General features: G+C 41.8%; 1 protein-coding gene across 10 annotated transcripts in view; it reads left to right on the top strand.

Annotated features, from left to right (window-relative positions):
* Positions 1–14,492: 14,492 nt before the first annotated feature.
* FAM13A (family with sequence similarity 13 member A) overlaps positions 14,493–22,035 on the top strand; it is a 115,253-nt gene continuing 107,710 nt past the window's right edge. For 7 of the 10 annotated variants that reach the window (XM_085222258.1, XM_085222251.1, XM_085222257.1 and 4 more), the window contains exons 1-3: positions 14,493–14,609; positions 16,624–16,813; positions 20,186–20,395. In XM_085222258.1, the coding sequence (XP_085078384.1) occupies positions 14,508–14,609; positions 16,624–16,813; positions 20,186–20,395 (502 nt within the window). In that variant the 5' untranslated portion in view covers positions 14,493–14,507. The other 3 variants (XM_085222255.1, XM_085222253.1, XM_085222252.1) reach the window with 2 other exon arrangements.

Genomic DNA, 22,035 nt, shown 5'->3' with positions numbered 1-22,035 from the left:
CTAACATCAGACAGGAGAAAAAATCCAAGTACTTACATGACACTCAAGGTCATGTCTAGATGTTAATTATGAAGCTGACTTGATAACTGAGATGCTTCTGTGGGGATGTTTCTATTTGCTTAATTGTGGTAACAACTTGATGTGGCAGGAGTGATGCTACAAATGAGCACCTTAATCTCTGGGAAGGTTCAAAGTCCTGCTTGTATTAGTCAGTTATTTGGCTAACCTATGAATCACAGAATCATTAAGGTTGGAAAAGACCACCAAGATTATCAAGTTTAACCATCAACCCATTACCCACTGAACTATCTCCCTCAGTGCCACATCTACATGCTTTTGGAACACCACCTCTTTGGGGCAGCCTGTTCAATGTATTAACGCTCTTTCTAAGAAGTTAGTTTTCCTAATAACAAACCTGAACATCCTATGGTACAGCTCAAGGCTCTTACCTCTTGTCCTATCACTGTTTCCTGGGAGGTGTCTTTGTAGCTGAAATACTGACAGGAACTCATGAAGTAGTATTTCAGTATTGTTAATCACTGCTCGAGCACCATAGCATTCACTGCAGGCAACAGGAGACAGTTTTACCACTGAATAATTCTGGGCTTGGTAAGATCCCACCTCACCTGCTTTCCTGCTTTTCAGCTCCCTTTTGTCCTCATCAGCATTCATATTTTTCAGCACAGTGCCTTTCTCTAGATCCTCTACCATTATATTACCAGGACATTAATCATGGCTAAGTCTAATTATAATTATTCTGGTACCAGTCAGGCCTCATGCCTTTAATTTGGCTGCCTGTTTATTTATCAGGGAGACTTTAAAAGGGGACTTTCCCTTCTTTGGACCTGAGGTGGCTAATGCAGATCTGCTTCCCTTCTCCTCAGGAGAAAATTCGCTTTCAGTGTTCTGACCCATGCAGTGATGTGTTACCGTCTACTGTCAACCTCTGTAAAAAGCAGCTGATAGCAAGGATCAGCCCGGTAGCCCAAGGCCCCTTCTTTTTGTTCTTGGACAGGTGAAAATGTCTTTAGTCCATTGGCAGTGAGCCAGCAGTGTCCCTTGCTTTGTGTTTTCACAGAGTAAGCTATTGTTACGCTAGTTTCCCTCTCGGCTTCAAATAAAGCATACAGAGGAAGCAGAGAAACAGCATCTTTGCTAGAAGGGTACTGCAGAATCAACTGATACTTCTACCATCCAGTGGAGACTGTGCTCCTTTCTTGTTGTGGTGGATATGAATATTTTAAAAAAGTAGGCTTTTTAACTGCAATACATTAAGGAGACTGTTGTTTCATTGACATCCAAGCTATGCTGTTTCCACTGACCTTGTTTGTTGCATGTATGTCCCTCAGTATCCCTATAGATTGTGAAATGTAAACAGGATTATCAACATGGAGACTTTCCTGTCTCTACTGAGGACAAGCACAGCAAGTGGCAATGATTCCCACTGCTTTATGTTCCCTTTTATAGGCAAGAGTGCTGTGACTCCAAATCATTAGGCACTGTGTGGGAGAGTTACAATAAAAATGACCTTACATCCTTTCTGAGCCAGCACTAAATCAGCTGGCAGCTACAGCAGGAAAAGAGGCTGTGGGAAAATAATAATAATAATAATAACATGAGGATAAATCAGAGCAATCAATCACATCTGGGTTAGATCTGCGCATGTCTTTTTTTTTGTTGTTCATCCAGGATCTGATAAGCAGGGATGCACTGAAAGAGAGCTGTTGTCTCTGCTGCTTCCCACAGAAACTCCTAGGCATGGAGAATGCTGTAGCAACTGTTCCAACCACAGCTTTGAAGACTGAAGTGGAGCAGGATTCCATGTGAACAGCAGCTGAACATGGGTCAGTCGTCCTCTTTCTGCTGTTCAGTTAGAAGGCTCAAAAGGTGAATTTGGTACAGTGGTAGAGGATCGTTCTGCTCTACAGAAGACCCCAGAGCTTCCTGGGTGGATGTCAGTTCCCAATCTTGAGCCTACTGTGGGCATCTCTGATCAGTAGCGAGCAGAGAACCTTCTTCCCTTCCACAGCAAAGGATAAGGTGGTTAACATTAGTCCCAAGGATCCACCTTCTTTCACTGAGACACCTGTCATGACCTCTCCAGTGATGGGACCTTCACTGCCTATTGACTGTGGACCATCACGAGCTCCTTTCCATAGGATTTAACCTCTTCCTGTGCCTCTAGTTTGTGGTGTTCCCTTACCACCAGCAGCTGCAAGACATTGCTTCCCTGACTCGCATTTAGGAATGAAAGGTCTGCCTCCTGGCCCACTGCTGCCCCCTCCAAACCCAAGAATCTACAGACATAGGCCCCCTCATTTCCAGCCTCTAGGTCTTCCTAGCCCACATGATTCTCTGCCAGGTGCACCACTATACCCACCTGCCTCCAGAGACTGTATACCTTCTCAGAACAGAGACTTATCTCCAGCAAGACCTAGAGACTACCTTGCAGACCCCCCACTACCACTGGCAGGCTCAAAGGACTGCGCACAGTCTCCTGTGCAGAAGCTCTAACTGCTGTTTCTGGTCAGCAGCTCAATGGAATGGACTCTAGTGCACCTCCTGTGCATTAGAGAATTTTAGGAAAAGGTTCTCTGTTTGAAGCCATTTGTCTCATTTCAGTATGTTTCAGCTTTTTCAGGATTAATTTTTATCCAGTTGCTGTAGACATCTTATGTGCATTTATGATCACTTTAAATTCATCCATCCTCTGGGGCTTTGAGAATCATTTTGCATTGAAATTGAACATACTGTAAACATGTCATATAAAGCAAATACCTGTGTGGCTAGTTTTAATTAAATGTAGCCCTTGTTTGAAAAAACACCACAAAAAAAAGACAATGCAGTCCTGGAGTGTGTCCAGAGAAGGGCAACAATGCTGGTGAAGGGTCTGCAGCACGAGTCTTATGGGGAGCAGATGAGGAAACTGGGATTGTTTAGTCTGGAGAAGAGGATGCTCAGGGAAGACCTTATCATTCTCTACAACTACCTGAAAGGAAGTTGTGGTGAGGTGAGGCTTGGCCTCTTCTTCCACATAACCAGTGATCCAACTGGAAGGAATGGCCTCAAGTTGTGCCAGGGGAGGTTCAGGTTGGGTATTGGGAAGAATTCCTTCTCAGAAAAATTGGGTTGGGCACTGGAACAAGCTGCCCAGGAAAGTGGTAGATTCACCATCCCTGGAGGTGTTTAAGGAAAGAGTAGAGGGTTTAGTGGGCAATATTGGTGGTAGGTGGACAGTTGAACTAAATGATCTTAGAGGTCTTTTCCATTCTTTGTGATTCTATGGTTCTATTACAAAGTTACTTGAAAAGAGCAAAGGCAAATTCTGTGCTAACTCAAACTTGTTGAAAAACATTTCCAAATGTGCTTGTAGATGGCAAAAATATGAAAGACCTGCCAGGGGATACAAAAAGAAGAAAATTTTTATTCCAGATGCACAAAATGTACAGAGTTCTCAGTGACTCGCAAGATGAGTGGACAGACAAGTAGGAGACAAGGCCATTGCTCAAGAGGTTTGCTCAAGTCCAAGCACAGTCCAGGGCAAGGAATTCCTGAATTTTTCCAATGAGCTACTTTTCAATGGGATACTGAGTTTCTTGGCTAAGAAAGCACGTTCATGGGACTTGTCTGCTTCCCATGGATGATTCCTATTTTGCTGGAAAAGGGAAAGTCCCAAATTTAAAAATTGTCAATCTGGAAAGTAATTTCCTGTAAATCACTGTGACCTGCGTTACTGTGTCATGTGTCTTTCACGGCTGAACCTCCCCTTGGATGGAGTACAGAAAGAAATCTGCTGGCTCCCCAGGGCCACATCCTACTGCTAAGCATCCCTATCATATAATCCATCTTCAGACTAATTGCATTTCTTGTTTTTACCACTCCATTCAAAAAGCTATTCCAGAACCTTTTTCATTTGTTTTTAATTTTATTTCACCCCAATATTAATCATAGGCAATTCAATGCCTTTTACTAATATAATTCTACACATTATAGCTCTTTCCTCTTTCTAGTGTTTTTCTTTATTATTATGTTGTGGTGGTAAGCACAAGCATATCTGTTTTCAATCTTTGTTTTTCAGCACCAAGCTGAGCTCTCCCGAGCCTATTTTGTCTTGCTAGCTCTTTTATGCACTTGTCTTCATTCAAAATAATCTGTCATGAAGCAGAATTGTACACAGTATTGCAGTTAAGCTTGTGCCAGTGCCTCAACCAGGAGAATAGGTATTTCTTTGATTCTGCAGGAAACACCTCACGTGGCACACCTCAGGACTTGCGTCAGGGTTACTAACATAGTGCAGCCTAAATGAGTCTTGGACTTCCAGCTAACACAAATAGGAGCAGGAGTCACCTAGCCAGAATGCCAAGGAGACAGAGTTGAGCTAATCAATTTTCAGTAAAAATGATGTGTGTTAAAATTTTACCACAAAAATCAGCAATTTCTTCTAAAGGAAACTCTCTTTCCTTGCCTGTCTCTGGTGAGCTCCAGATCTCTCCTAGCCACTAGCCTTCAGGGCAGTGAACAAGCCCAACAAAGGAGTGTGTAAAAGCCAGTCAAAATCAAGTAGATAGATTTTGAGCAGTTAAGATCTAGGTTGGTCAGCAATTCAGGTAAGTCTCCAGGGATGCTGTGGAATAGCTTTCTTGAAGGCATAGCATGGGCTTTTACATTTGTAGTGCACATGGCTGATGAAAAATAGAAAGCTGCTGAGGAGCAGGAGATCTTGGCTGCTCTGAGTGGTCAGCCCTGCCTCCCTGTGTTGCTTTCCCTACCAGCCATCTCCTGGGCATGCAGCAGTCAGGACACAGCTGCTGAATTTGTCTGAGAAAGGCCAGTGAGGTGACACACATCCACAAAGAATGACATGTCCAGACCAAACAATAAACTTGGTTGTCTGCATATAGCTGGTCAATGAAAAATGAACATTTTCAGTGTGAAATATTGGAGATATTTCCCTTCTATGTTTTGTTAAGGGGTAGTTCTAACATCAAAATATGGTAGGAAAAAAAAAAAAAAAAATTGCCCTCTCATTTTTATTTCCCTTCCACTCTTCATTTCCTTGGAAAATCCTGAAAAGTCTTTCTGGCAGTTGCCAGAAAGTTGCTTGGAGCAACTGCTGCTCTCTAAATAGCAAGCAGACCAAACCTTTTCATCAAATTCCTCCCATATCCAAGAGCTCTGATTACCTGCACTTCTGCCCAATGCTACCTCTTTGCTATGTGGCAGCTGAGATAACACATTTCCCAATTCACACCTGTATTGGCATGAAGACTCAAGCCCTTCAAACCAGGGCTCCTTGCCTGCACTGCATGGAGCAACTCACAACAAATTCCTTCGAATGCAGTTTTGCTGAGATGTTGGAACCTGTCAATTTTTGACCAGGACAAGATTTTCTTTGAGCTGCTTTTCTTTGTTATAGCATGAAGGCAGGTGTGAGATTAGAAACTGCACAACAAATGTTATCGAACCAAGAGGACATGCCTTATGCATCCTGCTAGTTGGCTGTCAAATCACGGTCATTGTAGGCAGAAAGTGTCACTTTTGCAGCCGGTAACTGTTGCCACTAGATGGAAGTGTAATCACGAGTTTAGTCCCAGATGATAGACTACTGCATCCAGCTCTGCGCTTGCTGGTTTAAAAAAGACAGGGATCTCCTAGAAGGATTCTAGTGGAGGACCACAAAGATTATAAAGAGCCTGGAGCATGTCCCATATGTGGAAGCACTGAGTAGAATCATAGGATCATCAAGAGATGGAAGGGACTTTTAAAAAGTCACCTCATCCAACTCCCCTACGATGAACAGGGACATCCACAGATAGATCAGGGAGCCCAGGGTCTGGTCCAGCCTGGACTTGAAAGTCTACAGGGTCAGGGCAACCGCCACACCTCTGAGCAACCTGTTGCAGTGCCTCACCACCCTCACTGTAAAAGATTTTTTTCTTATATGTAACCTGAATCTACTTTTTTTAAGCTTGAAACCATTTCCTTTTGTTCTCTTGTAACAGACCCTGCATAAAAGTCTGTCTCCTTCTTTCCTGTAGCTCCCCTTTACATATTGAAAGGCCGCTATCAGATCACCTTGCACCCTTCTCTTCTCCAGGCTGAACAGCCCCAGCTCTGTCAGCCTGTCCTTGTGGGAGAGGTGTTCCATCCCTTAGATTGTTTCTGTGATCCTCCTCTGGATGCACTCCAACAGGTCCTGTCTCTCTTGTACAGAGGACTCCACATCTGCATGCAGTACCCCAGCTGAGCTCTCACCAGCACGGAGCAGAAGGACAGGATCACCTCCTTGACCTGCTGGCCATGCTTCTTTTGAAGTGGCCCAGGTACAGTTGACTTTCTGGGCTGTGAGGTCACATTGCTGACTCATGTCCAGCTTGCCATCCATCAGTATTCTCAGGTCATTTTCTGCAGGGCTGCTCTCAATCTTTTCATCCCCCAGCTTGTATTGGTAGTGGATGCTGCCTTGACCCAGTTGCAAGAACTTGCAATTAAGTAACCTGGATCTGTTCAGCCTGGGGAAAAGAAGACTTGGGGGAATCGAGTTTATGTTAGTAAATATCTAAAGAGAGGTCGGAGGCGAACTGATGAGGCCAGGCTCTCCTTAGTGGCGTGTAGTGATAGGAAAAGGAGCAATGACCTAAAACTTGAACATAAGGTGTTCCATACAAACATGCAAAAGAACATCCTTATGGTAAGGGTGACAGAGAACTGGAACAGCTTGCCCAGAGAGGTTGTGAAGTCTCCTTCTATGGAGATACTGAAGACTCATCTGGACGCCTACCTGTGTGACTAGCTGTAGGGAACCAGCTTTAGCAGAAGCATTGGAGTTGATGATCTCTTGACATCCCTTCCAACCTCTGCAACTCCGTGATTCTGTGTGAATCTGTGATGTGAACTACTTCTTTGATGTAAGGCATGCAATGAATAACTATCTCCATGAGCTCTCTGGCCAAGATAAATGTGCTGCCTCTGTTAGAAATTTTAGACAGACACAGTATTTTTCATTGGTTTTTGATGGTGAATTAATTTTGGAACCTGCTGAGGGGTAGGAGTTCTACTCAAAACACTGTTAACAGAACAGTGGAGTTTCAAATTTGCAGTGCACTCTCATCTAACTTCCTTCTGATTGTCTTGTTCTTCCACATAGAATATCAACTTTGCCTTATCCAGAAGATGGACAAATCACCAGGGAGAAGATAAATGAAGAAAAAATAGTGAATTTGGCATTGTTTCTTCAATGTTTTTTTTATTTTTATAGAGCTCCTGTGATCTGAAAATTCCTTCCCTGTTATTGCGTAGGTGTAGGCATGCTCAGTGCTGTGGTTGGAAATGGAATGCATGAAAAAGTTGCCTTGACAAGAATGCTGAAACACTTATGCTTGTTTGAGAGCTGGATTTGCTCATGCTGCCTGGTAGCTCGTCTAAAGAGGACAGACAGAACGCCTAGAAATTTCCCCTGCTGTAGTATAACTGAGGATACTAAGGAACTACAATGTGTACAGCTGAGTTCTGGAACACCTACTTTTGTGAACGAACAGCTCTATTTATGTAGTTGGGTATGTTCAGCTTCATGTTCTCTTTTTTTTTTTTTTCTCAGGGAGATCAGAACAGATGTCAATACTATCGCCATTTTTGTTGACCAAGAACAGATCACACTTCTTTTGCCTAACTGAAAATATTTTTCTACATTAATTAGATTAATGGGTACTATTTCTGAAAGTTCTTGGAAAAGCACCTGTATAAATTTGGCAAACTCCTTAAATGGAGAACGACAACAACAACAACAACAACAACAACAAAGATTATTCACAGCTCATTTCATTGCAGTGTATCCTTCTTTTGCATCTGCACTTATTCTTTCCACAGAGGTGGCATAGCTGAGGAATGTATGGCTCTTTGATGAAACTCTCGTTATTGTGGTTACTTCCCCTGGAGTGCTTCAGCTGCAGAAGGTCAAGGGGGAGGAGCAGGTTTCTGATGTGATTCAAGTACCATCAAAGCAAATAAACTCAGACGAGATCCTGTGATCAACTGATGAGCTGCATTGTAGAGATCACACAGACCAGCAGGCCCTGTCACATGCTTGGGGCTGGTGCATGTGATGCATCCTGGTGTTATTCACCCAGAGCTTTGAGCAATGCAGATCAAGTTCTGAACAATTAGTGAAGCCCTGCAAACATTCTGTCATTTCCAACAGCTCACAATTAAATCGCTTTGCATACATTTTAGTTTGTGGCTTGTAAGAGGACACAAAGATCCATCTTTTCATATGGTTTTGTTACTTCACAACAAATGAAGCAGGAGATTCCTTAAAACTGCATCAACTAGCTTATAGAGGTTTTTTGCTATTCCATTTCTCTTTTTCATTTATTAAGTATATGTTTAAAATGAGTGGAAAAATGCTTTCAATTCTCTGCAGATAGTAAATTACCTAACAAATTTAAATACCATAACTCCTATAGGGAAGATTTCTTCCCGTACAAGAATGAATGTCCATGGTTCTTGCCTTCTCAGGGGCCATGTACTATTGCTGTTATTTGGAGTGTGCATACTGCCAAGATATAGTCATTCATAAGTAATAAGTGGTAGCCTGCTTTGCTATTATTTAGGGATGACTATATCTAAAACAAATCCATTTGTTACCTATGTTGGAATTAAAACATCTCCACGATGTAGTTGACCATAAAACATCTGATCTCATTTCAGTTTGATGTCAAATTATAAGCCACTGCAGCAATATGAGAAATAATCCTCTCTCTAAAAACACATACGTAATTTTCTGTTACTGAGAAGAGATTAGTATCCTCCTTACAATAACAGAAAGCAATTCTGAACTTATAAGAGCTGCTTTATTGCTTGTTTTCTATTTAAAGAGTCACAGGTGTTCTGTCCCACGCGGCCAACAGAAGAAATCCAGGCTAAAACACAACTGGCCATCTGCAGTTACCCTGCAGATCTGATGATTAGCTGAATGCGGTTGCCAGCTTGACTGAAATAAGTAATAAGCTACATTTCATTATAAGGTTATGCGCAGCCCCTGAAAGTTTTCGGTAGAAAACATTATATAGTGTACCTGTTTATTTTATGTACGTCACTGTTACAAATTCTCCCATTCGTTCTGAGCTAAAGACAAGCATTTTCTATACTTTCCATTTGTCCAATATTTTCTTAGATCTTATCACCACTTATACAACAGACTGACACAATTCCATCTTGGATCATCCATATTAAGTGGTGATACATCCTCCCATCGCCAACCACTTATATCTTTGTTTATGGATCTAATTACTCACAGGTCAGCCCCAGAATGTACTAATATCAGCGAGAGCTCTACTGAGATAAATCACTTTTGATAAAGTCATGTTTATTGTTATCTGGGGCAGAAGGAAAGAGGGAAGAGAGGGAGTGTTGTGGTTTAACATGGAAGGTGATTTGGCACCCCAGAGTCATTTGCTCACTCCCCCCTTTTCCCTTGAAGGAAAAAACCCTTCAAATGTCACAAGTCATAAACCTTAACAAAATCTTCCCCAAAACAAATACTATATCAAAATATCTATATTCAGCATTCTTCATAGTTTACCTAAAGTCAAGAAAAAATATTTACAAATCTCATTTATATTTTTCACTAATGACCGGATCTGTGTTTTCTTTTATAGAACCATTTACCTGATGAGTTATCCATTATTCAGTGTATTTTGCATTCAGATAAGTCACATGTAGTAATGTCTGCCTCCAACAAATATTAACCTTAAAGGAAATTTCGTACAAATAAAGTGGAATAACAGATAACAAGAAACTGTTGACCTGCAGAACAACATTATTCAGGCTTGACTAAGCTTTAAATCATGCTTGAAGGTGAAGGCTTCCAGGTTTTTCTGCTTTACAATTATAACTTTAATATTGGATTTCTTCTTTCCATACATCCTCCCCTGCCTCAAATGGGCAAGGTCTTGTGAAGACATACAAAATTAATCCTGACATTTTAATGGGATTTATGTTGGAAAAGAGACACAAAACAGAGCCCTGCCCTTTCTTTCAGAGAAAGAGCTCTCAAATATCCCATTTTTCATTTTCTGCTCACTAAGTGCTACCCAGTGGATTTTTGTGTTTCCCAATTTAGACAACATAATGGAGTTATAGTGAAGAGAAGACTACCAGTTATTACTTATGAATTAATATATCTTGGCAATATGCACAGTCCAAATAACAGCAATAATATGTGGTCCCCGACAAGGCAAGAACCATGGATACTCATTCTTGTAGGGAAAGAAACCTCTCTATACACAGAAGTAATGGTATTTGAATTTATTTGGTAATTTACTATGAAGAGAAAGCCAGCAAATTTCAGACTTTCATACAAAAGCACAAGGTAGAAATACATTTACAAAAGCAAGAAACAAACAACAAAAAATTAGTTTTAGATAATTAAGATATTTAATTTATTCACAAGAGCAACACCCAAGGGAAATCCTTCTTTCAATTCCCAATTCCAGTGTATGTATTTTTCCCTACTGTCACTAAAGAGCAGTTGCTATTGTTAAACCAGCAAAGACAGACAGAATGCTGATCAAACTGGGAGGAAAACACATTTTCCTTGGCTGCTTGTAGATTTTTTTTCTTCTGTACCACAGCACTGGCAGCCCAGACAGCACGTGGGCAAACAGACCGCAGGGCCCTGATGGCCCACAAGCCCTGCCCAAGCAATGGCAGCATCATCAGCCCCTGTGGGTGTTTGTTTTTAACACAGGCCTATGCAATACATTGCCATGAAATGAGTAGCTGCAGGAGGAAGGGGGCAATGGGCAGAATCATGGGTCAGTTCAGCATCTGACCTTCTGCTAGCCCTCAGGATGGCAAGTGAACCTAGCATGGACCTCAGGGCAGTCACAGAAAAGCTGGGGAGGGACTTTTTATAAGGGCACATAGTAACAGAGCAAGGGGAAATGGTTTCAGATTGAAAGACAGTAGAATCAGACTAGATGTTCTTTAAAGAAATTCTTTACTAGATGTTCCTTTAAAGAAGAAATTCTTTACTGTGAGGATGGTGAGACACTGGTTGCCCAGCAAGGTTGTGGATGCCCCCTCCTTGGAGGCAATCAAAGCCTGGGACTTTAAGGAATCTGATCTAGTGGGAGGTTGGTGTCCCTGCCTATAGCAGGGGGGCTGGAACTAGATTATCTTTAAGGTCTCTTCCAATTAAACCATTCTATGATTCTACGATAGGCTGCCCGCATGTGCTCTGGCAGGTTTTAGCTTGGGGTCCTGCCTGAGTGATTTTGTTTTTTTTCCCTCGTGGCTATTGCTTAAGAGTAAAATGCTGAGGAGCAGTTAGGCTGCTGGGCAGCGCTGCATTTGGACAGGAATTGTGTAATACGCTTCATGCTTTTTGTCTCCCACAGACATTTAGCAACCACTTTGATTTTAGTACGACTTCAAAGAGGCCTAGTGATTTGCCTGGGCAAAAGTGAGTTGTTGTGATACAGTTTCGGTTTGGGGAGGGGCATGACGCTGTTAGGTCATTAATGCCTTACAAGCACAGGGTGAGTATGGTAGCAGCAGCAGAACTGCTGCTGTTCTCCAACTCCACCTTTCCCTGGGAAGTAGCCTCATTTATGACACTGTTCTGCAGTGATCCTGTTTCTTTGTGCAGCAAAACTACTTAGATGACCAAATCCTTAGATGCCGAGCGGTTTTGCACTACCGTGCTTAATTTTGTAATTAGGTAAGCCCGAAGAAGCCTCATAATATTTTTAATAATTTTATAATTAGTATGACTGTCTCCATCTCATTGACTAAGTAGGCTTGTAAGCCTGCTTCTTAAGTATGCATTAATTTTGTACTCAGCTATGTGATAGCTATTTGTCTTCGCTTAGTTATGCTTAGAAGTTTATTGAGGCAGACCATTTCAGTAATGCTTTAGTAATTTGAAGAGGTATCTCAACTGAATTGAATGGTGTGCCCCCATTATGCACTACTACACCTCTACACACAGCCTTGGCTAGACCATCACAGATACGCCTCTATCACCTTTGAGTATCTGAAAAGGAGTTTTGCATGAACTGGATCGGAAGGGGCAGATCTCAGACCACCTGCTGAAGTCCGGAGCACTTTTAGTTGGATTGGTCTTCTCGTATGTGGCCAGGAAGGTCACAGCAAGTATCTCACAGCAGGCTACTTGGTCCAGCTACTTGGGAGAGAACAGAGTTATGCTCAAGGATTTCAGAGATGGCAGCAGACATCTATTTCACAGCAGCCTGCTTGTTTTGTGAGCTGTTGTGAAATAAGTGCTGAATTCTGATGTCACAGTGGAAATGATGAGTAACAGTTAAAGAAACATATTGCATCGCAGAGATAATGAGATTATTCACAGAAGCGGTGTGAAGTTCCTTAGAACTTCTAACAGAAGTTCTTTCCATCTAGGAATGCTGTTTCAACAGATGAGGTCAAATGTCTTACTTGTAAACAAATGTAAGAGAAAAAGAAAAAAAAAAAACCTTTTTTCTTTGCTTGACTCGCTGCTTGATTTTATTAGTCCATCCTTGTCTTAACATTAGCTTTTAGCTATTATGTGGAATTAGAATATATAATGTGAGTGTATATCTCAGCTAGATGAGATATACACTCACATTCTGCTGGCCCACTTAAAATATAGGTACTTTAAAAGGCCAACTATAGGAAACAACTGTGTGACTAAAGGTGGGTAGGCATGGCATGTCATAAAAGCTAGTGAGTCTCAACTTACGGATCTCATAGGCTTTTCATCTGTCTTTCACAAGGTATTTGTTCTGAACTGATGTATTTATGACAAGTTTCATAAATATTTGTCCATGCAGCACAGAATTCTCCAGAGCTACAAAAGAGACACCGAAGCAAAAAGCAGTGTTTTCTCTAACAGCAAAAACACAAAATTATCATTTGGAACTTCTTGTTTCTGCTTACGTGTGTGACTGATGTGGTGATTTTGTGTAACATCTTTTCCAGGGAACACAAAACAGCATAGCGAGGTTTATATACAGAAGGACTTTCTGTTGTTGGATTTTGGATTGGGTTTTTGTTGTTGCTGTTGTTTTCCCTGTCATAGGCAAGACTGCTTCTGATTCTTTTCATTTTGTTTTGTTTTCTAAGGGTTTTTGGTGATGGCTTCCCTAGGTAGGGTGCAACCTACAGTCAGCCACCACAGTACATCTTAGCTGCTTTCTGTGGTGCCAGAAAGACAAATATATTCTGCATTCTAACATCATTCAAACTCTGTCATTCTGAAGTGCAGTGGTTCACCAAAGGGAGAGGGGAAAGATCAAAATGCACTGAAGCATGTCTCTGGGGAGAAGGGAGAAAGGTGCAGAAGGAAATCCACTCACTTCTAGGCTGGGGATGAGGAAAAGCTGAGCTCAATCTAAGTCTGCCCTCCACGGGGGGAAAACTGGCCTTATGTGGTGCTGATTAGGAAAAATTAGGATGAGATAAAGGCAGTGAGGAAGTTTCGCTATTTTCCATTCTTTTGTAGGAAGAAGCACTTCAGCACCCTTAAGATGTTTCTTTATTCAGAGGTTCTTTTTATTAACTTAGAGAAAATACGTACATCCCCGGGCATTCCAAGTGACTGAACAGAAGGGTGAATTTCCCAACTTCAGTAAACAGCTTGCTTCAGCTGTGTTGGAAAAAAAAGCAGCAGCTCTGCTGCTGCTGCTTGTTTTCTGGTTTTCTGTTACAAAGGATAAGAATCTACATGCTGTTTCTGAAAATGCATTTATAAAAGCCTTAATGCTATTCAATATGGATTCACATCTGAACTCTTCACCCCAAAAGTCTCCAGAGATTATCAGTTTCTCATCATTCACCGTCCAGATTACAGTTTGAAGCATATAATTGGGTTTTACTGTGGAGCTGTGATTAGGACTAAGAAGACAGCTCTGTGTGATTTATGTGAAAAGCATGATAGTGGCTTACAATACGGAGGGGGATAGAGGAGGATGTTACATCAACTCTGAGTCCCACAGTGTACTTAAAAGGAAACTAAGAAAACGCTGAGGACAAAGTCTAACTGTACAAAGTTGGAAAGTAATCATTTTGGGTTAGACTTGTCTAGGTATGCTTAGACGGGAAAAGAATAACCGATTATGAAGGAAATTCTCATCACAATACCTAGTAGAAATGGATTATAAATGAAAATTCAGATCTGCAGGTAACATTTTCCATCTGATGCACGGCTCAGTCTCTTCCCATCTTTCCTCCAGGAAAATGTTCGTCTGCCCTTTTCTCTAGCTGGACAGATGTTCTTTTGTCCTGCACAGATAAAGTATTTCTGACAGGCAGGCTTCCTCCTCAGATGGTAACGTTTGCATCTGAAAGGAGACAGAAGTAAGCACGCACTTATGTGCTTTTCTTTGACAATAAAGGTCAAACACTGAAAATACCACAACTCCACAGCGCTATTTTGAAGCATACTTTAAATTTCTGGCCCCAACCACGCTTCCAGCTGAGGTGGGAGGCAGCGGGACGCTAGGGGAATGAGTTCTTTCTGCTGCTGGCATGCGGGCTCCGCACAAGTGTGTGACGTGACTGCCGGCAGGCTCAGGCACCGTGGGGTTTTTCCACCCCTTTTTGCGGGGGTGCGGCGCAGAGGAGGCGGGCGCGGAGGGCTGGGCTGGGCAGGGCAGGGCGGTGGGAGCCGGCCCGGCTGGCGGCCAGCATGGGGGCCGGGGCGCTGGCCATCCGCGTGAGTAGGGCGGGGAGCGGCCGGGCCGGGGAGGAGGGGAAGCGGCGGCGGGTCCGTGTGGGGAGGGGAAGGGAGATGGCGGGCTGGGCCCTGCCTGCAGCGCCTCGTCCCCAGCGCTCGGCTCCCGCGTCTCTCCGAGGCGGTGTTTAGGAAAAGCAAAGATGGATAAAGGCCGCTCCGGGCTTTTCCTTTTTTATTTTTGCATTTGTATAGCCCATACTCGAGGCCTGTGTGCGCGTTCCTGCCATGCAGGGCAGCCCTCTCGCCGCTGTGTCGTGCACTTAAACTTTGGAAGTGAAAATCGTGCATTTTTAATCTTCCGTGGAAGCATCTATTTTATAAAGAGATCGGTGAAAAGCGATGTTCTAACAAGTCGTTCAGCCTTCAGTTCAATCGTGCACGTGCTACTTGCTGTGAGGATTAACGAGGCGCTCAGAGGAATGCTGGCTTTGTTTATTTATTGCGTTGCTATTTGGCAAATAATGACACATATTCATGACATTTATGCTAGTAACACGTTTCACAAAGATCAGATAGGTGCCTGGGGCCTTACAACACACTTCTGCTCCAAGTGACCGTGTTCAGTGAGAAAGGCATAGCAGACAGAAGGCAGTGAGCTGCCCGTTTGTGTTAGAGCTGTAGGACAGGCGGGCTCAAAGGCAGCCCTGGTGCAGACGTTGGGTTTCATTACAGTAAGCGTGCAGCTCCACGAATTCAGAGCTTTCAAGCACTTGTTTTTCAAAGAAGCAGCGTGCCTTTATGTGGTCAAGTGCCACAACCAGAGTCCAAGCAGTTCTTTGCGATACGTAAAGAGAATGCTGTAAATTTCAGTAAGGCTTCTACTACCTGTTCATTAGTAAAACACAGTAGGAATAAATTGATTTTAAGTGTCAGGCTCGTGGTGGCCTTCCTAAACAAATAGACTGAACTCTATGGTATCGGTGACCTACAGTTCCAGCAGTGTGATGCCATAAACATGAGGATTTCTGCTTGCCTGCATTAGCAAAATGGTGCTTGGATATATACAGAGGTCATGAATGTGGTGGGCTATGCTGCTGCTCTTGGGTGGTCTTTCCTAACCATAGCACTGTATGCATATTTAGATTTCTGTGTTGCGAAAGTAATCCTGAATTATGTTATTCCCTCGGGAGTTACTGGATGTGTTCTCATGTTCTCTCTGCCACTGCAACTCAAAACTTGTGAGAATGTCTTCTAGATGTATGTCATGCCTTCAGAATAAACTGTGGGATGTATGAAGTTAAGGTTTTATTATGATCTGACATTTTCCCCTAATATTACGTGTGATTGGATTACCTAGTTGTTTTTAACCTTGAAATCTCTGTAATTAGATTTCAGACTTATCAGATACTAAATATGTCATAAAATCTTCCATAAGGGTTCATCTCACCTGACAGTGGCCAAAATGAATCTTTAGGAAATGCCATTTGGAAGAAAGATACAGTGAACCTGAATATGCTCAGAGACTGACAGGTGTCCCGGAGACATCCCAAACTGATTGTAGTATATTGGGTTTTTTTTTATGTGTGTGTTTGTCCTATTGCTTTTGTAACCTACATGAACTGTGTGAGTTACAAAAGCAGTCTCTTGTGAGTCCCAGTTCCTTGTTATTCTAGTAACATACTTCCATGTTAGTGTGTCTTTCTCCCTTATCCTAACTACAGACTACTACTGCTCTTCCTATTAGTTACTCTTGTTTTTTCTTTAATAGTTTTGTTGTTGTTGTTGTTTCTCACTTTACAGGGATTTTCCTGTCAGTTAAAAGGAAGTAAGACCAAAAACTTACTCTGAAGCATAAAAGCCAGTTTTGATGGATACTGTCATGTTGCAACTGTGCAACATTTTGTAGCAAATGTGATTAATGCTTCTTTTTCCTATGCCTCTTAAAGCAAAGCAAGTCAGCTGTGAGATTGAAGGAGGACGTGAAAAAGATAGCCTCACTTCCACTGAATAAGCAGAAGGATGCAACCCGTCCAAAGGTATTTGGTGTGAGTCTTCTGGAGCTCCAGCAGCAGGGACTGAGCAAGAATGGCATTCCAATAGTTGTGTGGAATATAGTTGAGTACCTGACCCAGCATGGTAAGCTGAAGGAAATCACTTTTGCATAGTAACATGTTTTACTGTGAAGACCTCCAAAAGGAGAAGCTTTTTGATGATACAGAGGATGAATAAGGTGTTGGTGCTAACCACATGCAGAGAACATTACTGTTGCTTCTTTTTTTCCTTCTGCTCAGTATGCTATTTAATAGGAGGTTTATAAACTACGGCATTATGGAGCAGCACATGCTCATGGATAAGCTGTTGAGTTTTATCAATGGAATATGTTTCATTTTGAAGCTTTGTGTAATTTTCTAGTTGAAAAACAGGTGACTTCTCTCACTTGTGGTAGTGAGAAGACGTCCCTATCTATAGTTATATTCATGTGCATGTACACACCCATGAGAATACATGGTTGAATACATGTTCTCACAGATTTTCAGTTAGATTTCACTTATTATTTATCTCCCCAGGGAGTTAGGTATCTAATTCTCAGCTTTTCTTTGCATTCATTTAATGAAATTTTAGTCTCCATTAAGGAAATTTATCTCTTTGCAGAAAACTAGAATAGCATTGGTGCACAGATGTATCTTGTGCAGGTATTCAGCATTGGAAAAGATTTTGTGGAGGTAACTTAATCTTGTAAGAAGCTACATCAGTTTTTACCATCAGTTCTTTGTTTTAGCTGCTCAGTAATGATAATCCCATTACAGCGTCTTAAGATGCTGTGTTTTTATCTTGATGGACTCATAGAAGCTGTTAGATGCAAACACAGCTTGAAAATTAGCTTAGATTAAATGAAAATTTGAAACATAATCGTACCTTTATTCCGTAGCAGTACCTTGCTTGATGTACTTCAACTTGCTTTAAAGAGATCTGCCAGAACAGTGAAAGAGCAAGGAGGGGAAAATACCTTCAAATCACTTAGCTTTAATCAAAACCAGAAGTTGACAAACCCTCTTGTTTGCAAGCTGTGGGCTGTATTCTGTGTTCCATAAATAGACTGCATCCCACTCAAGCATTTTCCAAATATGAACAAAAAAAGCCAGATTTTCTATCTGCAGCAAAATTAAGTGGGCTTCTAAATGCCAAGGTGATTATCCAGCCTTGGTAAACATACGACCCACTCTCTTTCTTGAGAAAGATGTCAGAGATGCCCTCTTGGGAATATTCTGAAAGGAGTGTTCTGTGCTTGCCTACAGTTTGTTTTGTGAATTAACAGGGAAGTTAACCATGATAATGTTTTTAACAGAGCCTTACATTTGAACTCAAACTATTTGGAGGCACAGTGTTCTGTGATCCATGTTTGTGCTGTTTGTTCAGCGTTGTCTCCTATTCTGTACAGATGCAGTAAGAGACATTGTAGGGCTTTTAATAGTCAGGCCATTTGAGAGTCTCCTTGTTCATGGGTGACTGATTTTACCCATTTGAAAAAACTGAGCCAACTTTTGGGTAGCTGCATCCTTCGACTAAGTTTGTGTTAAGCTACTAATTTTCAAATTTGTAGGTGAAGCCAAGTTTTCCTATGCTGAATTTGGAAATATCTGATTACTGTTTCCAGTAGGTTCTAGCCTCTCTTTATTTCCATAGGAAGTTTTATCTTATTTTATCCTATTTTATCAGAGCAGAGCATGGCCGCTCTGCTCTGTTCGGTTTGTGCTACAGGAATGAGTGACTGAGATGTGGTGCTTTCTGTCGCCCCCCAGATGGCAGTATAGCATTTTATATGTGTTTTCTTGTAGCTGCAGGAATACAGGGTCTGCAAGCAGTGTCTTACACTAGTTGAGTAAAATGCTTCAGTATTTAAGTGTTTCCATGTTTTTCTTACTAGATCATTTGTTTCTTGGTCCGATTAAAGAGATGACTTCTTTCTACAAACTCTGCTGCATCAATGTTGACTTTTTGGACTGGAAATGTTCTGTCAGTCTTCTGCTTAGTAATGACCACTTCTGAACTAACGAAAACCGTACATCATATATTTTGATCCTCTTAGTGTTCTGCTTCTAAAGAAGAATAAGCAGGCCTATGCACACAGGATCAGAAAAAAAGCAGAAAATACTTTCTGTTTTATGATGAAAGCGAAAAATGAATTTTCCCTCAGTTCAGCTTTAGGCACTTGTTTTCCTTGTTTGAATCTCAGCATCTGCCTAGAAAGTGATACAGTATGATTCATCTGGCTTCCTCTGTGGAAACCTTCACTGGGTGTGGGTTGTCTGGCCTGAAGTGATGGATACTTTTATTTTTCATTGTGAAATCTTCAGGCTTCATGCAATTAAAAATGCACAGTTGCTCTCAGAGATTTTCTTCTAAAATGAATTTGCAGTGATTATTATAGAGTTACTGCTGCAAGCAGCATGTATTCAGCTGTTTTTGCTTCCCTATGGTCACAGGTAAGGCTACCCTACAGATCAAAGCTGGAAATACTTGTGTGAGTAGTGTCACACCTCGGCAAAGTCATTAAAGCTAATGGGCTATTTGCAAAGTTGAAGTAACACAGCTGTTTGGTCAAGTCTGGTTGCTTTTCAGCACAAGTGCACTGATGCAAAATTCAGCCATCTCAATTGGTTTCTGCTTGGTATGAAGTACATAAGTCACTCTGAACGTAATGCCTCCTGTATATTTCCTTGGAAACTGCAAAGATGCAAAGAGCACAATAATACTGTTTGATAGAGCAAATTCTCAACCATGAAACGCCATTTCTCAACAGAGTCACCACCAATAGCTATGCATTTTCACCAGCAATGAACAAGAGCCTGCTTGCTACATAAGTAAAGGTCTGCACCAGCAGAGCTGACCCACTGTCACTGTGGCCACTACGGAAGCACACCACCCACTGCCTCACTGTGCTCACATCCTCTGTTTGGGCTCCATAAATGTTCAGAAAGCATTAATGACTGTCATTGAGTGCCATTTTTTCTTCATGGAGGAATTCAGTTATGCACTTCATGCTTTATATGCATTTCCATGTCAGGCACCATTCTGTCAGACTGCCCCCCCTGCTGCCAGCTGTCACACAGCAACAAAATATAATGGGGGTATTGGTGGGAAGGTTCAGCCTCTGCTGCCTCTTTCACCAACGTCTGCCTCTTGGCATTGTGGGCCAACAGAGTAAAATACTGCATTACTGATGGAACAGCCTTCATATCTTATAGGTTACAGCGATGCCACTGGGTTCTGTGGATTTTTGTAGAGTATCCCAAGTCTCAAGATCTGGTCGTTGGTATTTGTTAATTATCTGAACCCAATTACTTGTCTAGCAGGGTTTCTAGGGGAAAGTAGTATCTTTTCAATCCTCATTGTATTGATTGTCCTTTGTATTAATGTTATTGTATTATTCACACTTGAATGTCTGTTTCATCATATCACTGGGGAGTCGTGGTTCAGATCAACCTCATGTGTAACATATAATTACAGGTATGACCCAGGAAGGCCTTTTCAGGGTAAATGGAAGCATGAAAATGGTGGAACAGCTGCGTCTGCAATATGAACGTGGAGAAGAGGTGGAACTAGTTAAGGATGGCGATGTGTACTCAGCAGCCAGTCTTTTGAAACTGTTTCTGAGAGAGCTGCCAGATGGGATTATCACCTCTGCCTTACAATCCAAGCTCATTCAGCTTTATCAAGGTAAGTGAGAGGTAAAAGTCTCCATCCTGTGTGCTTTCCTTCAGGAGGATTTTATACAGGCAACATAAGGAGTACTCTCTTTCTTAACTTACATAATTTGTTCCACTGTTCCTTTGACTTCAGATCTCACCTGCTCACAGAGTGCATTCTGATAGAAATTCTGAATCTTGTCATCTTCCGTTTGGTGAAATCTGAACTATTTATTATTTTCTAAGCTGGTTCTATCTGCTAAATAGGAGTTGAAATGGTTAGTTGGTTGGTTGGAAGAAGCTTGGAGACAATAACTGCAGTAGTCTCTCTAGGACACGGATTTGCATCTGTTCAGCTAGAGAGATTATTGGCAATTTCATTCTTTCTAATGGGCTCTGAAAAGTTCTAACAACTTCATCTGCTAATCATACTTAATAACCATCGAGTCCCAAAGCATATGCTGTCTAAATTTCCACTTCTCACTAAGTGATGTAATTGCCCATCAAGCACAAGCCAGTTTGCAATTAGAACGGACTTTACCCTTTAATCCCGCTCATGGCATACAACCTGGAAGATTTTTGTTATTTTGATTTTTTCCCTTCAAGAGGATAAACTGCTTTAGAAAGTTGTAACTTGCACAACTGTCTGTCTGATGATTTGTTGAACTAATCTATCTGCATTGGGCTGTCCAGACTGCTGTTATGCAGACTAGGCAGTCTGTTCCTGGCCCATCTGGGTCAGTGGAAGTTCTTTTGCTGCAGGCAGTTGATGCCTCTCGCTCTCTTCCTGAGAAGCTGCAAAGTGCGTGGGTACGTATTGCTGGAGAAATGCTCTTTAATGTAAAGCAGACCGATGTGATGTGTGTGGAGGAGGAATGTGCTGACAAACGTCTTCGGTGGAAGACAGCACAAAGATTTCACACTGTTGTCCTTGGGTCTCTCCCCCATTTTTCTTGCCTGCAGTAGAAATGAAGCTTAGCTGTTGCCTGGAGCAGGGAGGACACAACCATGTCTTTTCTTCCTTTATTGTTGGGGACTGTACAGATTATTGGGGGTGCACTGAAGAACTCTCTGACTTTACTGAGTGTAGTCATCAAAGCTATAATCAGGTCATATGTAGTCTGTGGGGGGGTGGAACTTTCTCTGTAAAATAACATTTAGTAAAGTTGTCTGGGACCCAAGGAGAGTGTTCAGGAAGTATTGGATAGGAAAGTGCTGTTGCTTAAGAAAGTCCCTTGTTGGTTTTGTTTCGTTTTTTTTTTTTTGGCATAGCAGTGTCTTTTAGATTTAACCATATTGAGTCATTTAATTATGTTCTTTCTCTTAAATCAGTCCGAGTGGAAATTTTGTTTAAATTGTGTGTTCCTGCTTCTACTTCCCTGTCCCTCACAGTGGTCGTGTTGCTGTATTGCGCCAGAAACTATCAATGAACTCTGTGAACTGAGCTGATAGTGGAAAGTTTCATCCATTCTTGTTTCCCACAGGAAATGCAAAATCTCCCCAGTGCTTTCTGTGGAAATGAGATATGCTATCCTTGCATAGCAGACCAAGATTTGTGGTTTAAAATAGAAGTTACTGGTGTAAATCACAAGCCCAGCTCTCTCGAAGTCATCCAGCCGTAATGCATCTTCACGGTTAAGTTGGCATGTATTGCACAGCAGTTTCTGGTTA

This window comes from Meleagris gallopavo, chromosome 4 (genome assembly GCF_905368555.1).
Source record: "Meleagris gallopavo chromosome 4, MGAL_WU_HG_1.1, whole genome shotgun sequence".
Taxonomy (NCBI): Eukaryota; Metazoa; Chordata; class Aves; order Galliformes; family Phasianidae; genus Meleagris; species Meleagris gallopavo.
The sequence above is the reverse complement of the archived record's forward strand: the minus strand, read 5'-3'. Positions and strand labels throughout refer to the sequence as shown.